Raw genomic sequence first — 12,632 nt, 5'->3', positions numbered from 1 at the left:
GAAATTAATGCCTCCATCAAAAGGAAATGAAGGATAAAATAAATAAAATGCATCAAAATATTATCTGTAACTCCAGGTTAAAACTGAAGAAAGTAATGATTTGGTTTATCTGTTATTAAGAAAAATACAAGGAAAGAAAAACATTTCATTAAACATAAAGTGGGCTGTAGATAAAGTCTCTTCTCCATTTTTAAATCTAACAGGAAAAGTTTTTTTCTAACATGATGGTGTGAAACATGAAGATGACATAGAGTATTTATTTTGAGAAGATGGGAAGAGGAAAATATTATATTTAGTGCTAGTATCTTTGTACCAAATCTAAGCACTACAAACAGTTCTTACACTGTTGTCAAACCTTGAGTAAAATTTGAATAGTCACAAAACAAATGTTTTTATGCTTCGGTTGGACTAAGTTGACACATTGTGCTGTCCACAGAACAACATTTTGTGTTTCCTCTGGGTACTCCAGCTTCTCCTTTCAGTCCAAAAACACACTTTTTAGGTCAACTGGTGACACTCAGTTGGTCTTGGTTGTAGATGCAACAAAACAGAAAGTAGACAGAAATTAAAGCCCAATTTGAATCTGTACATAAAAAAGGTCATTGTGAGTTTTAGTCTTTATGGGCAGGAAGGAGCCTTCGATTAGGATTGAGCTAAAACAGATTAATAAATGCAATAAAGCAACTTTAAAATAAGGACAAAACTTTGTAAACTGAATTTTCATGAACCTTATACTCACTCCGATAATTTTAACACAAATCCAAATCTTACTTTATGGAGCTTTTTATTTTATTTTTTTACATTTTTAAATCTATGTTCTTCACACAAGATAACCATTTCAAATGAAACAAATTTCACCAGAGAAGCATTTTGGCCATGAGTTCATTTGTGGATTTTTCTGTTGTTGTAAATTCAAAACAATCAGCAGGTTCTGGCATTATATGGAAAACACATCAATTAACATTTATGTGATCTGAGTCAATCATCAGTTGTGTTGATCTTTCTGTCATCAGTGGTTTGAGAGGACATTTCCTCTCATCAAGGATGGTTAGGAGGTAATAAATGAAGCACTGAAGGACCTTTCCTGAGTATTAAGAGAACGTGACCAGCTCTTATGGTGGTTGTCATGCAGATACTTGTGGCAAACAGCAGCAAAACACCTTGGAGCTCAAATACAGTGCAGCTCTTGTCCATGTGAGATCAGATGTCTTATTTTTTTCTGGTTTGTGCTCTTGAGCTGTGCTTTTTAAAGTTATGACTAACCAAGGTCTGACATGTTAACCAAAGTGCAAAGTGTTATGTTTCCTGTTGCTGTTGTTCTCTGGGTTTATGTGCTCAAGTAAACCACAGCGTGTTATCACCATACTTAAAGGGATACCTCACCAAATGTATTTGTTTGTTAAGGGGATTTTTTTTTTTACACACAGCTTTCATACTTTAGGTTGTTTGTATTTAAATAATTTTACAACCTGGTAAGGACCAGATTTTTTTTAATTATTATTATTATGTCCTGGTATGTAAAACCTTAGGATGGAAAGAGGGTGTGCTTTCTTTCTTACATGTTTCTGTAGCTCTGATTAAAGATGTGATGATTGTGAGCCTTTAGATGCTCACTGTCATGTTCAACAAACTAGTTTGAGATCATTTGAGCAGCTGTGTATCAAAAGATGGTTACACTGTGGTCATAAAGGGATGGACAGGGCAATAAAACTCAAGTAAAGTAAACTCAAATATCCCCCACACACAAGTACAACACTTTTAGCCTTGATAAAAGTGTCATCGTTCTGTCACAGTCAGCGGGAGGTGACTGTGCGAGGATGTGAAAAAGTGGACCCAATTGCAGTCACGAAGGGAGGCGAAACAGGGTTTAAACAAAAGTGAGCTGTTTATTTTGGCTGGTAAACATGAACACAAAACTCAAACAAAGACAAACAGGGGCGAGAACTAACTGAAAACTTAAACTGGGAAAACTAAATAACTATGACAACTGAGACGAGACTGAGGAACTATGACTCAACTATGACAACTATGATAACTATGACACGAGGCACATGAACATGAATTTGAGCAGGAGAATGAGAGAAGCTATTGAACAAGAAACAGCTATGTTCCCTCCTGTTTACCACCTTTGTTGTCTTGTGTGTATTTAAGTCTTCTGTCTTCCTCTGCTTGCAGTCCTCTCATGTGATGTTTTCTTGAGTTATCCATTAGTTTCTTGTTTCCTAGTCTCTCAGTTCAAGTTTCCGCCTCGTGTGAGTTTTTGTTTTTTTAGCTTTCAAGCTGCAGCAATAAAGTGCCTTCCTCAGTCTATTCCCCATTGACTCAGAGTCCTGCATTTGGGTCCTGCTTTGCCTGCCACATAGCCATACCTGACAAAAAACAGAGGACTGAGCTATGCTTTCACGTTGTTACCTGTTGTAGCCCATCTGGTTTACGTTTTGACATTCACAGATGCTCTTCTGCATATCTTGAGCCACGATCGCCGTGGCTCAAGAGTTGGGAGTTCGCCTTGTAATTGGAAGGTTGCCGGTTCGAGCCCCGGCTTGGACAGTCTCGGTTGTTGTGTCCTTGGGCAAGACACTTCACCCGTTGCCTACTGGTGGTGGTCAGAGGGCCCGGTGGCGCCAGTGTCCGGCAGCCTCGCCTCTGTCAGTGCGCCCCAGGGTGGCTGTGGCTATGTGGCAATGTAGCTTGCCATCACCAGTGTGTGAATGTGTGTGTGAATGGGTGGATGACTGGATATGTAAAGCGCTTTGGTGTCCTTAGGGACTAGTAAAGCGCTGTATAAATACAGGCCATTTACCATTTACCTTGGTTGCAAAGACTAGTTACTTGCATTCTAGCCATTAACGTCTTGCCTGTAGCTTTAAAAAAAGGTATTTTTACCCAGAGGGCTCACTGGACATTTTCACTTATTGGGATCATTCTCTGTAAACCTTTGAAAAGACCAGTCTGTATGGCACCAACAACCATGCCAGGTTCAAAGTCACTTTAATCACCTTTCTTTTACATTCACAGTCTTGGTTTGAACTTTAGCAGGTCTTCTTGACCAAGTCTTCAAGGCTGAATGTATTGAGTTGCTGCCATTTGCTTCATTGATTAGATATCTGGATTAACGAGCAGTTCAGCTGGTGTACCTATTGAAGTGGTCAATAAGTAGGGTTGCAAAATTTTTAACGGATAAATAAAGGGCTCTCTGGCGTGTCAGAAGTGCAATGCACAACCAGCTGGGCATAGTGTAAATATGCACTGTATGTGACATTGCAGGTAAAGGTTAATATACATGACATTTAAGGTAGAATAAAGGACGAACCAGTTTTGCTCATTACATGGGATGTCCCGGCTAAAACAGGACAGCTGGCAGCCCTACCAGTAAGTGTATTTAATCCATAAAAAAAAATTGTATTTACAGTTTAAAAGGGTGATGTGAATGTAATTAACTTCTTTGCCACAAATAATCATTGCTCGGTTTTTCTTACAGCTATGTTATAGTGCAAGTAGAAAAGAGAAAACAAGAGGGCCAGCAGCTCTAGAGGCCACCACAGCCATGACACAGTGGCCTATAAAGTCCTTCCCATTCTTCTGTTTAACAAAAGTTTGTTTTCATGTTTTCTGCATCTTGTGAAACATCTCTTTCAGACTCACTGACGGTAACCATGCCTGAAGCTGAAGTACTGTACTCTGCTGTAAAGTTTAAAGTGAGGAGGGAGTCCATCGGTCAGTCTATTTATCTATGAGTGGTATAAATGATTTTGAAGAAAAATCTCAACAGAGTAATTTCTGTTTAATGATGTTTGAGTGTGATTTGAATGGATTATTAGCAGTGAGGAGACATTTAATGTTTAATGTTTTGTCTTACATGTTTCAGCTGACACTTACTCAGAAGTCAAGATTTCAAAGACTCAGCCATCCACAACAGAGCCTGGTAGGTAAAAGGAAAAGCAGGCAAAAACTCCACCAGTCAGTGTCAGTCATGAGGCAAATCACAAGATTGGTCTGGATTTGGAAACTATTTGTAGTGCTTTTTATACACATCCTTTTTTTCCACACTTTTCTGTGGTGTTGGGGGAAAAAAACAATGTATCAAGAAGCATTTTGTAGGCAGTGGCATTTTTTTACTGAAAATTATGTTTTTTTTAAGATGTACCTCTGAAGGGTTGTCACTTCATGTTAATTCAGGAGTCACAGAAGTATGTGTGGGAAGTGTTGGCAATGAAAGGAAGTACAGTGTTATGCTGAAATCATATTTGTGAGCAGTTCTTAGGTCACCTTTATAGTTGCGTGACACATCAAAAGCAGAAAAGAAACTTAAGCGGAAATTAACTAGAACTAAACTGGGAAAACTAACTACTTCAAACTAAACACATTAAACATGGAACACAAGACTATCAAAATAAAACAGGAAGCAGAGAGGCACAGACCTAAGACACACTGGCTTGACATAACATCAGGGAAATAGAAACAGGAGATGGGACATAACTAACATGGACATAACTAAGAAAAAAATACAGAGAACATGATGGGCTGGTGAGAACACGTGACAGAGCAAAACCAGTGGAGTGGGATAAGATAATAAGAATAAGATACCATATGCAATAGAATAAAAAACTATGTACAACAGAATAAAATACTACGTTGACAGAAAAAAAATTACACTGAGTGTTATTGCACATGTGTGGATGTGTGTGTTTGCTCAGCTGTGAAGTCTTTGTTGTGGAGTCTGACAGCAGTAGGAAGGAAAGACCTGGGGAATCTCTGATGGGTGCTGCAGCCTGCCACTGAAGGAGCTGTTCAGTTACTTAGTTATGAAAACATGATAAACAACCTGAATACGTAATAAAGAAATAAACCTTTCAGCCCGGATCTATTTTTTATGCATAAGCAATCATTTAAAATTGAATAAAATGAAAAGTTTATTAGTTTTAATCTTTTAACTTTATATACATTACATCAAGCAAACATTAAATTATGTACAACAGTCTTTGACTTGAAGAAATTTGTTTAACATTTAAACCAAATTTCTGCATATTCCAGCATATAAAATTGTGATGTGAATGAGACACGGCGGGTCCAGGGATCATACGTTTGAGCCATTTTATTCAGTATTTGTCACACCACAACACCCCCAACCCCTGAGTCCCCGTGTTTTAACTAGGCGGGCGTAATTAAGGATGCCGTGCAGGTGCGTCCGCCCTCCCTGCACGGCACCGCAGACCCCGCCCCACCACAAAAATAAAATAATCTTTTGTGTTTACGCTCGCACTTTCAAATAGATGCAAGTAAAACACAGCAAAAAATAAATAAAATCAAAGATTCAGCATGCTTACGGTAAAGTAACACCAATCTAATTACTTTTTTTGCAATAGTAATCCCTTACTTTACTTGAAAATTTAAATGGATTACAGTAATGCGTTACTTTTAGCATTTTACTGCCCATCTCTGGTAACTTCAGCCTCCCTGAGAGTGCTGTTAAGGTTCTGCCAGAGGTGATAGATGCTCCCAGCACACTGTATGTTTGAGCTGAGCAGCTTCTTCAGTGGCAGGCTGCGGCACCCACGGAGTATTTTTACTCAGTTGTATATAGCATTTATACTCTATTTTTATCCTATTGTATATTTTATTCTACTGTATATAGTATTTTATTTTATTCTATTCTATTCTGTACAGTTGTGTACAGTATATTCTTCTTATTGTATTCAAATTTTTGCTATATAACTTTGCACTGTCCACTTTCTGCTGTGACAAAACAAATTTCCCACGTGTGGGACTAATAAAGGTTATCTTATCTTATCTTCTCTGCCCTGAACAATAGATCTTTCGCATGCTAGGCAAATATGTAAACCACTAAACCATGAAGCTCCATATGATCTATGAATGACCATAAATCTGATAGATCAGATCAGCAATGTGGAACCCAGATGAGACACCATCCAGCAACACATCCAGGGATTCCAAGTAAATCAGTAGCTCAACAGTTCTAAAAACGGTGTACAGGAATGGTCCAAGACTGCTGTCTTGAGGCACTCGGACCATTGCTGTAAACCCTTATATCTAAGTAACTTCCATAACTGATAAACTGATTTTTTATCTTGATTTCATCAGATTTGTTTTTAGGTGAACATGTTTAGTTTAAACACAGCAATTTAATTAAACCAAACACAACTAAAATCTGTAAACAGGATGTTGCATTCAAAAACTCCCCACATTTTTACAGATATCTTTCATCTCGGCTTCTTTCACCTCTTTAGAGAATTCTCAACAAGCAGTGTCTTCTAAAGGGTCAAAGATCACCTCAGAGAGAGTAGCCCTGCTGGTTCTCTGTGTTCTCCTGGCAGCTGCTGTTATTGGTCTTGGTGTTACCAGTGAGTATGTGTTTGTATTTTTCAAAATAAATAAGTAGGTGATAAAAATGAAATAAAGAAATAGTTTTCATTGTTTTCTACTTTTTCTTTTTTTTAACATCAGTCCAGACTATCAAAAACCTGGAAGTCAAAACAAAAGGTTCAGAGGTGAGTATCTAAGGCCAGTACACTTTTTAAAGCTTCAAATATTTATGACCTTTATAATTCAAACTGAGCACACAAAACCGATGCTACGGTAATAACCAACCCTTGACAAATGATTTTATAAAAATTTTTTTAAAATGTGTTCTGGGATCCTCTTGAAGTAAAATTAAGAAAGGTGTGATTGTGTTTGACACTTTTAAACCCTATGATGATGATGATGATGATTAAAGAAACGCTGAAACGTTAAGTTGGAATGTAACTGCTGGACAGAGGGAGCCCCCTGCTGCCTTCAAAGCACACACATATTTACAGTGATTTCTTCCACCTGACTGAAGTCTTTGTTGTAATCTCCTCAAAGATAAGCAATCCTATAAATGTGAAGATGGCTGGAAGAAACATGGAAGAAAGTGCTATTATGCTTCCATCAGTAAAACCTCCTGGAACGAGAGTAGAGATGAATGTAGAGCTAAAAAAAAGGGTATCTGGTTAAGATAGACAGCATGAAGGAGCAGGTATAAAACACTGCTGCATGTTCATGTTCTCACATATTTGATAACATTTTTCTGTTTCATTATCACATAACAGAAACACCTCAGAATAATTTTAATACAAATTCCTTCAGAAATTCCTGGAGAGTAAGCTGAAAGAAATCATGAATGATGATATGTTCTGGATCGGACTGATATACTCAGCTGAAGACAACACAGTACCCAAAGAGCCACTTGGACCCGGTTTCCACGCAAAAGAAAACACTGGGAGCCGCAAATACTTTTTGAAATCTAGAATGAAGATAACACTGTATATATTGGTTTTTTTTTATCTTTATGCTTTGTGTGAACAACTAAAGTAAGTAAGTAAAGTTTATTTATTAAGCGCTTTTCACAGACAGGCAGTCACAAAGCGCTGTACACAAATATTAAAATAAACAATACAATCAATAGACATTATACACAACGTAAAAGATCAAATGTGCATAATGTAAAGAATATAAAATACGTAGATCAACAAAAGATTTGTTTGAACAGAAAAGTTTTTAACTGCTTTTTAAAAGAATCCACAGAGCAACTAAGGTGTGTTGCTTATGAAATCCATGAAGTGCTACAGAGAAAATTACATTTTATTTATGTAATGAACACATTTTGAACTCTTAAATAAATATAACAAAAGGAAAGACACCCAGCTGAACTAAAATGATCCATGTAGCAAACAAAAACTGTTGTGAGCCGCCACCCTTATATCGCCTTTGGGCTTTTGGAGCCTTGACCTGACTTTTAAAAAAGTAATTGGAAAAAAGCACTATGCTGCTAAAAAAAAAATAGATATTTGCAACTATCTATATAAGATATTTTACAACTTCTTTGTGCTTACGAACAGTTATTCTGTCTGGTCATCTCAGTGACCTCTTCTTTTTTATATATTTATTATTTATTTATTTTATCCACACCAAAAATGGATGTGAAACATTTCTTTTGAAAATGACATGAGATTAAAAAAGTCAGATATTGTGGAGTTGTTGTTTATAAAGCCCTCCCCTTTCTTCCGTTTTACAGGAAGTTGTTTTTCATGTTGTCTGCGTGTTGTGTAACTTCTCTTTCAGTCTCACTGATGGTAGCACAAAGCATTAAAATGCCTGAAGAAGAAGTGCTTTACTCTAATGTGAGGTTTATAAAAGCGAAGAGGGAGACCAATGGTGAGTCTGTATATTCATCTTTCTAATAAGTAATAAGATTTCTCAGAAAAAAAAACTCAAAATAGCAGTTTCTTGTGGTTTTCTTGTTTTATTTTGTTTTTTAAGTACAACATTGTAGGGAATTTTTAAAATTTATCAACAGACAAGAATTTCTAACTAACTAAGAGTCTGGTTTCATGTTTTGTGTTGTAGAAAGAGCTTCTCCAGAGGCTAATCCCACTTTCTCTCAAGTCAATATTTCAAGGACTCAGCCTTCCACGACAGATGTGCCTGGTAGGTAGAGACGAGGTTTTATTTAACAGGAGGATGAACTTTGAACAGCACTCAGTATCGATCAGGAAGCAAACAGCCATCAGATAAATCTATTTGTATTTTTTACTTAAAAATAAAAACATGTTCTTAACATTTCTCGATAACTCTTAATCTGATGTTTAAGTAGAAGTAATGCTGGAAACCACAGGAAGTGAAGCGTTGTGTTTGAGTTTGTTTGGTTGAGGAGTTCTCAGCTAAAGTTATTTCATGTCTTCCTGGGTGGTACTTAGAGAACCACTAAACTGCAGCTCTAATGAAAGTCCCCATGAAGGACTACAGTCTTTATATCTAATATCAGCTACATAAAATTACTTGGGTTATTGTGTTCTATTTTCTAAACTGCCCCATGAGCTGGTACCTGCCAGCTGTAAGAAGCATCTTATTTGTGACTCTTCTGAGTCAGAAATTCTTGATCACACCTTGTATATTCTAAACTCACGTTGTTGTGACAGCAGTCTGTATACGTTTATCTCTCACATCTGTGACACCTCTGTCTTTGCTAACTCTTCAGAGCTTCCTCAACAAGCAGAGCTGAGCAGAAATTCGAAGCTGCTCTCAGAGAGAGCGGTCCTGCTGGTTATCATCGCTCTCCTGGCTGCTGCTGTCATTGCTCTGTGTATTACCTGTGAGCGCTACAATTTTAATTTTCTTTCATAATATTTACAAGGATAGTGTTCTAAAAAAAAATAAAATGAGGGCAAAGTAATAATCTTTCTGTTTAACATTTCTCAAGTGGATGTGTTTACTTGTTTTAACTTTTTAGGGCTCATGTCATAAAATACTTTTTTTAATTTAAGGAATTCAAAAATCTACATGTCTTTTAGTTTGCTGTTGACTGATTTCTTTGTTTTTTGTCTTACACTTTTTTAAATCAGCATTCAAGCAAGGACATCACAGAGAGGGAAGAAACAAGCAGAAAGGTAAGCATGTGAAACTCCAAAGCTGCAATGCTGGATCGAAGGTGGATTTTTTCAGACATCTAAACTCTCATTTACAACGTTCACAACAGCTGATATTACATGAATATTCAAACCCTGTTTTAGCTGTAGTATAAGACTTGTTTATTTCTGTTCAGTATTTGAAAAACAGAGACATTCTTGATGAACAAGAGATTCATTTAAAAAAAATTGTGCTAAGATGCTATACAATACAGTATAGTGTACATGTCCACAGTCTCCTGAAATGAAAAGTAAGTTTTGAATTTTGTCTTTGACATATTTGTACTCTCTGATGATGATTAAATAAACATTGATGGACTGACAGAAAGAGGAAGTTAGAATATAAACGGAGGACAGAAGAAGCCTCCTGCTGCTCCCAAACCACACGAAGACGAGTTTAAATCAGACGGATGACAGTCCAATCCCTTTTTTTCCCAAAATAGAACCAAAACCACGGAGCACGGTGCAGCCTACATGTTCACAATGTCCTGATGCAAAAACTAAATTTTCAAGTATTTTTTATATTTTTTATATTTATATTTTTATATTTGTTTTATTACTTTTATCCTCTGATGATGCTTAAAGAAACATTGACTGTTGGAGTGACAGAAAGAGGAGAAAACATGAACAATGACTTTCTCCACCTGTCTGAAGTTGTTGTTGTAATCTCTTCAAAGATCAGACGGGTTGTAAATGTGAAGATGGCTGGAAGCAACATAAAGGAAAGTGCTATTATTTCTCCATCGCTAAAACCTCCCGGAACGAGAGCAGAGATGAATGTGGAGCTAAAAAAGGAGATCTGGTTAAGATAAACAGCAAGGAGGAGCAGGTATAAAACACTGCTGCAGATTCATGTTCTCATGTATTTTATCACATCCTGCTGTTTCATCATCTCATAACAGAAACATCTCAGAATAATTTGAATACAAATTCTTTCAGGATTTCCTGGAGAGTAAACTAAAAGGAACCAATAACTCTGATGATAAGTTCTGGATCGAACTGATACACTTAGCTAAAAACAACACATGGGTTTGGAGGGACGGATCACCGCTGAACACAAGGTTCAATTATTGTGAAAATATTTGTATTCATTTCCAGAATGAAAGTCACCATTTTTTACTGAACATCTTCTGTTTTGTTTTGTTTCTTAGTTTGACCTTTTGGAAAAACAAAGATCAAGACTTAAAGAATGGGACAAAAGGGGCAAATCCTGATGAGCAAAGCTGTTTAAGGCTGGAGGCAAAAGGTGGAACTAAGCTTTTGTCCTGCAAAATGCGTCAAAGAAGTATTTGTGAGAAACAAACAGTAACTGAACATTGTAAATGTGCAACTGTCTAAAGTTCAGTCAGTCTATAAAAGAGTGTCAGTAAAAATACAGACGTTGGAGTTGCGATTTGTTTACAAAGTTAATATCTAAACTGTATATCCCTTCTAGATTTGCTTTTAGTAAAAAATAAAATATACTTGAATAAATCTGAAAAACATATTTTGGTGATTTGTTTTTATTAACAGTATTGTTGTGGTGTACGGTGGCGTTGCTGCTGTGGAAATGAAAAATTTGCCTCATTTTTTTGTTAAGAAATTTATAAAAAAATACAAAAACTTCAGTTTAATGGAAGAGTTTGGTTACCATTTATCCAAGCTTTATGTTTTATAAATATAATATAACTAACTCATATAAGATATATTAGTTGTACTGTATTTTTGAGTAATAAATACTTTCATCTTGTTGATGTTACTCTCACACGTTTCCACACAAGAACAGTGCATATGAAGATGATTTACTGTGTGGTTTCAGTGAACACTGTCATACTTTTCTCAGTAAACGATCCCTGCTCTAAATCTAAGCTAAATATACCAGATGTCTAAAAGATATCAGCTTATTGACCAACAACTTATCTATATCCTAAAATGACAGAATACAAATGTTTCATTGATCTGAATTTAAGGAAAATTTAACTATTTAAGCACGAGGAACTCTCAGTCCTTTAAATTCATCAATACGAAGGTGAAGAAAAACAGAGCTTCAGTGAGACGTGAGGGTTGATCATCAAACAACCACCAGTCTGAACAAAACTTCCCAGAATAGAAGAAAAACATGTATCCTGGAGTAAAATATTTTACCTGCATGAAACTTAGTTGGCATGGTGGTGCAGTGTTTAGCACTGTTGCCTCACATCAACAACATTCTGGGCTCAAACCTTCCTGGGCCTTTCACTGTGAAATTTGCATTTTCTCTTCCTCCACAATCCTAAGACATGTACGAGGATTAGCCACTGATTCTATGAATTTGCTTTCTGTACTATTTTATTTTATTTTTTTGTCAGTGAGACTAGGAAGTTTTATTTAAGTACCAGCAAACTTGAGGCCACCTTCAGTGTTTTAAGAATACTTGGTGAAATTTAAAGAAAGAATAGAATCAGTCAAGTGTTAATAATGAGGCGAAAAGTGAACTGAACTGAATTTCCTGGAGTAACCCACCCGAGAGATTAATAAAGTTTTATCTAAACTAAAAGCAGCAGTGAAGGGACTGACTTTTTCTCACGTCACATGATCAGATAACAAAATGTTTCCATTACACATTTGTGGTAAATGTTTCCAGACCATGAAACCCAGAGCAGATAAATGTTTACTATCAATGTAAAACTTGGCACTTATACTATTCATGTATCAAGTAGCAAAAAATGTCAGCATTTAAAATTTTGAAAGTCAAATTCCTGATAACTTATAGCTAACTGCAGTTGTATCTTTTAGATGAGGGATGCAAAGCTTCACTTATCTTTTCTCTGTAAAGCCTCAAATTAACTTTCATTGATTAAGTATTAGGGAAACCGACATTGACATGAATTTCATCTTTGAGTTCAAAATAAACTAAATTAAATTTGTGTCTCAAAAATGTTATCAACTTTAAAAAAAAGGTGGAAGCAACATGGAGGAAAGTGCTATTATTTCTAAGATGAGAGAAATGACTGCAATATAAAACATTACTTACAGGTTTGTATTCTTACATTATCATAATTAACATTAACAAAAAGAAACGCCGTGCTATTAGGTCAAGCTGTCCCAAGTGGTCGTGGCAGCTTCTCAGCAATTGACATTTATTAATTCTGTCTTTTTTTCGGTTCGATCCCAAACATCTTCACCAAACATCAGCCCAGCTGTTCATCCCTGGAAGTATCTTCCATT

At 36.3% G+C, this 12,632-nt stretch overlaps 1 protein-coding gene across 1 annotated transcript; it reads left to right on the top strand.

Moving 5' to 3' along the window:
* The first annotated feature begins 8,109 nt into the window (after positions 1–8,109).
* LOC146363367 (uncharacterized) lies at positions 8,110–10,882 on the top strand. Its single transcript, XM_084920013.1, has 7 exons — positions 8,110–8,196; positions 8,389–8,469; positions 9,020–9,133; positions 9,384–9,428; positions 10,124–10,275; positions 10,386–10,507; positions 10,598–10,882. The coding sequence occupies exons 1-7, from the start codon at positions 8,112–8,114 to the stop codon at positions 10,782–10,784; spliced, it is 786 nt and encodes a 261-aa protein (XP_084776139.1). The 5' UTR covers positions 8,110–8,111; the 3' UTR covers positions 10,785–10,882.
* The last annotated feature ends 1,750 nt before the right edge of the window (positions 10,883–12,632 follow it).

Source organism: Perissodus microlepis, chromosome 22, assembly GCF_051167445.1.
Source record: "Perissodus microlepis isolate ML-2025 ecotype Zambia chromosome 22, ASM5116744v1, whole genome shotgun sequence".
Taxonomy (NCBI): Eukaryota; Metazoa; Chordata; class Actinopteri; order Cichliformes; family Cichlidae; genus Perissodus; species Perissodus microlepis.
Note: the sequence above shows the minus strand (reverse complement) of the source record. Positions and strands in the feature narration are given on the sequence as shown.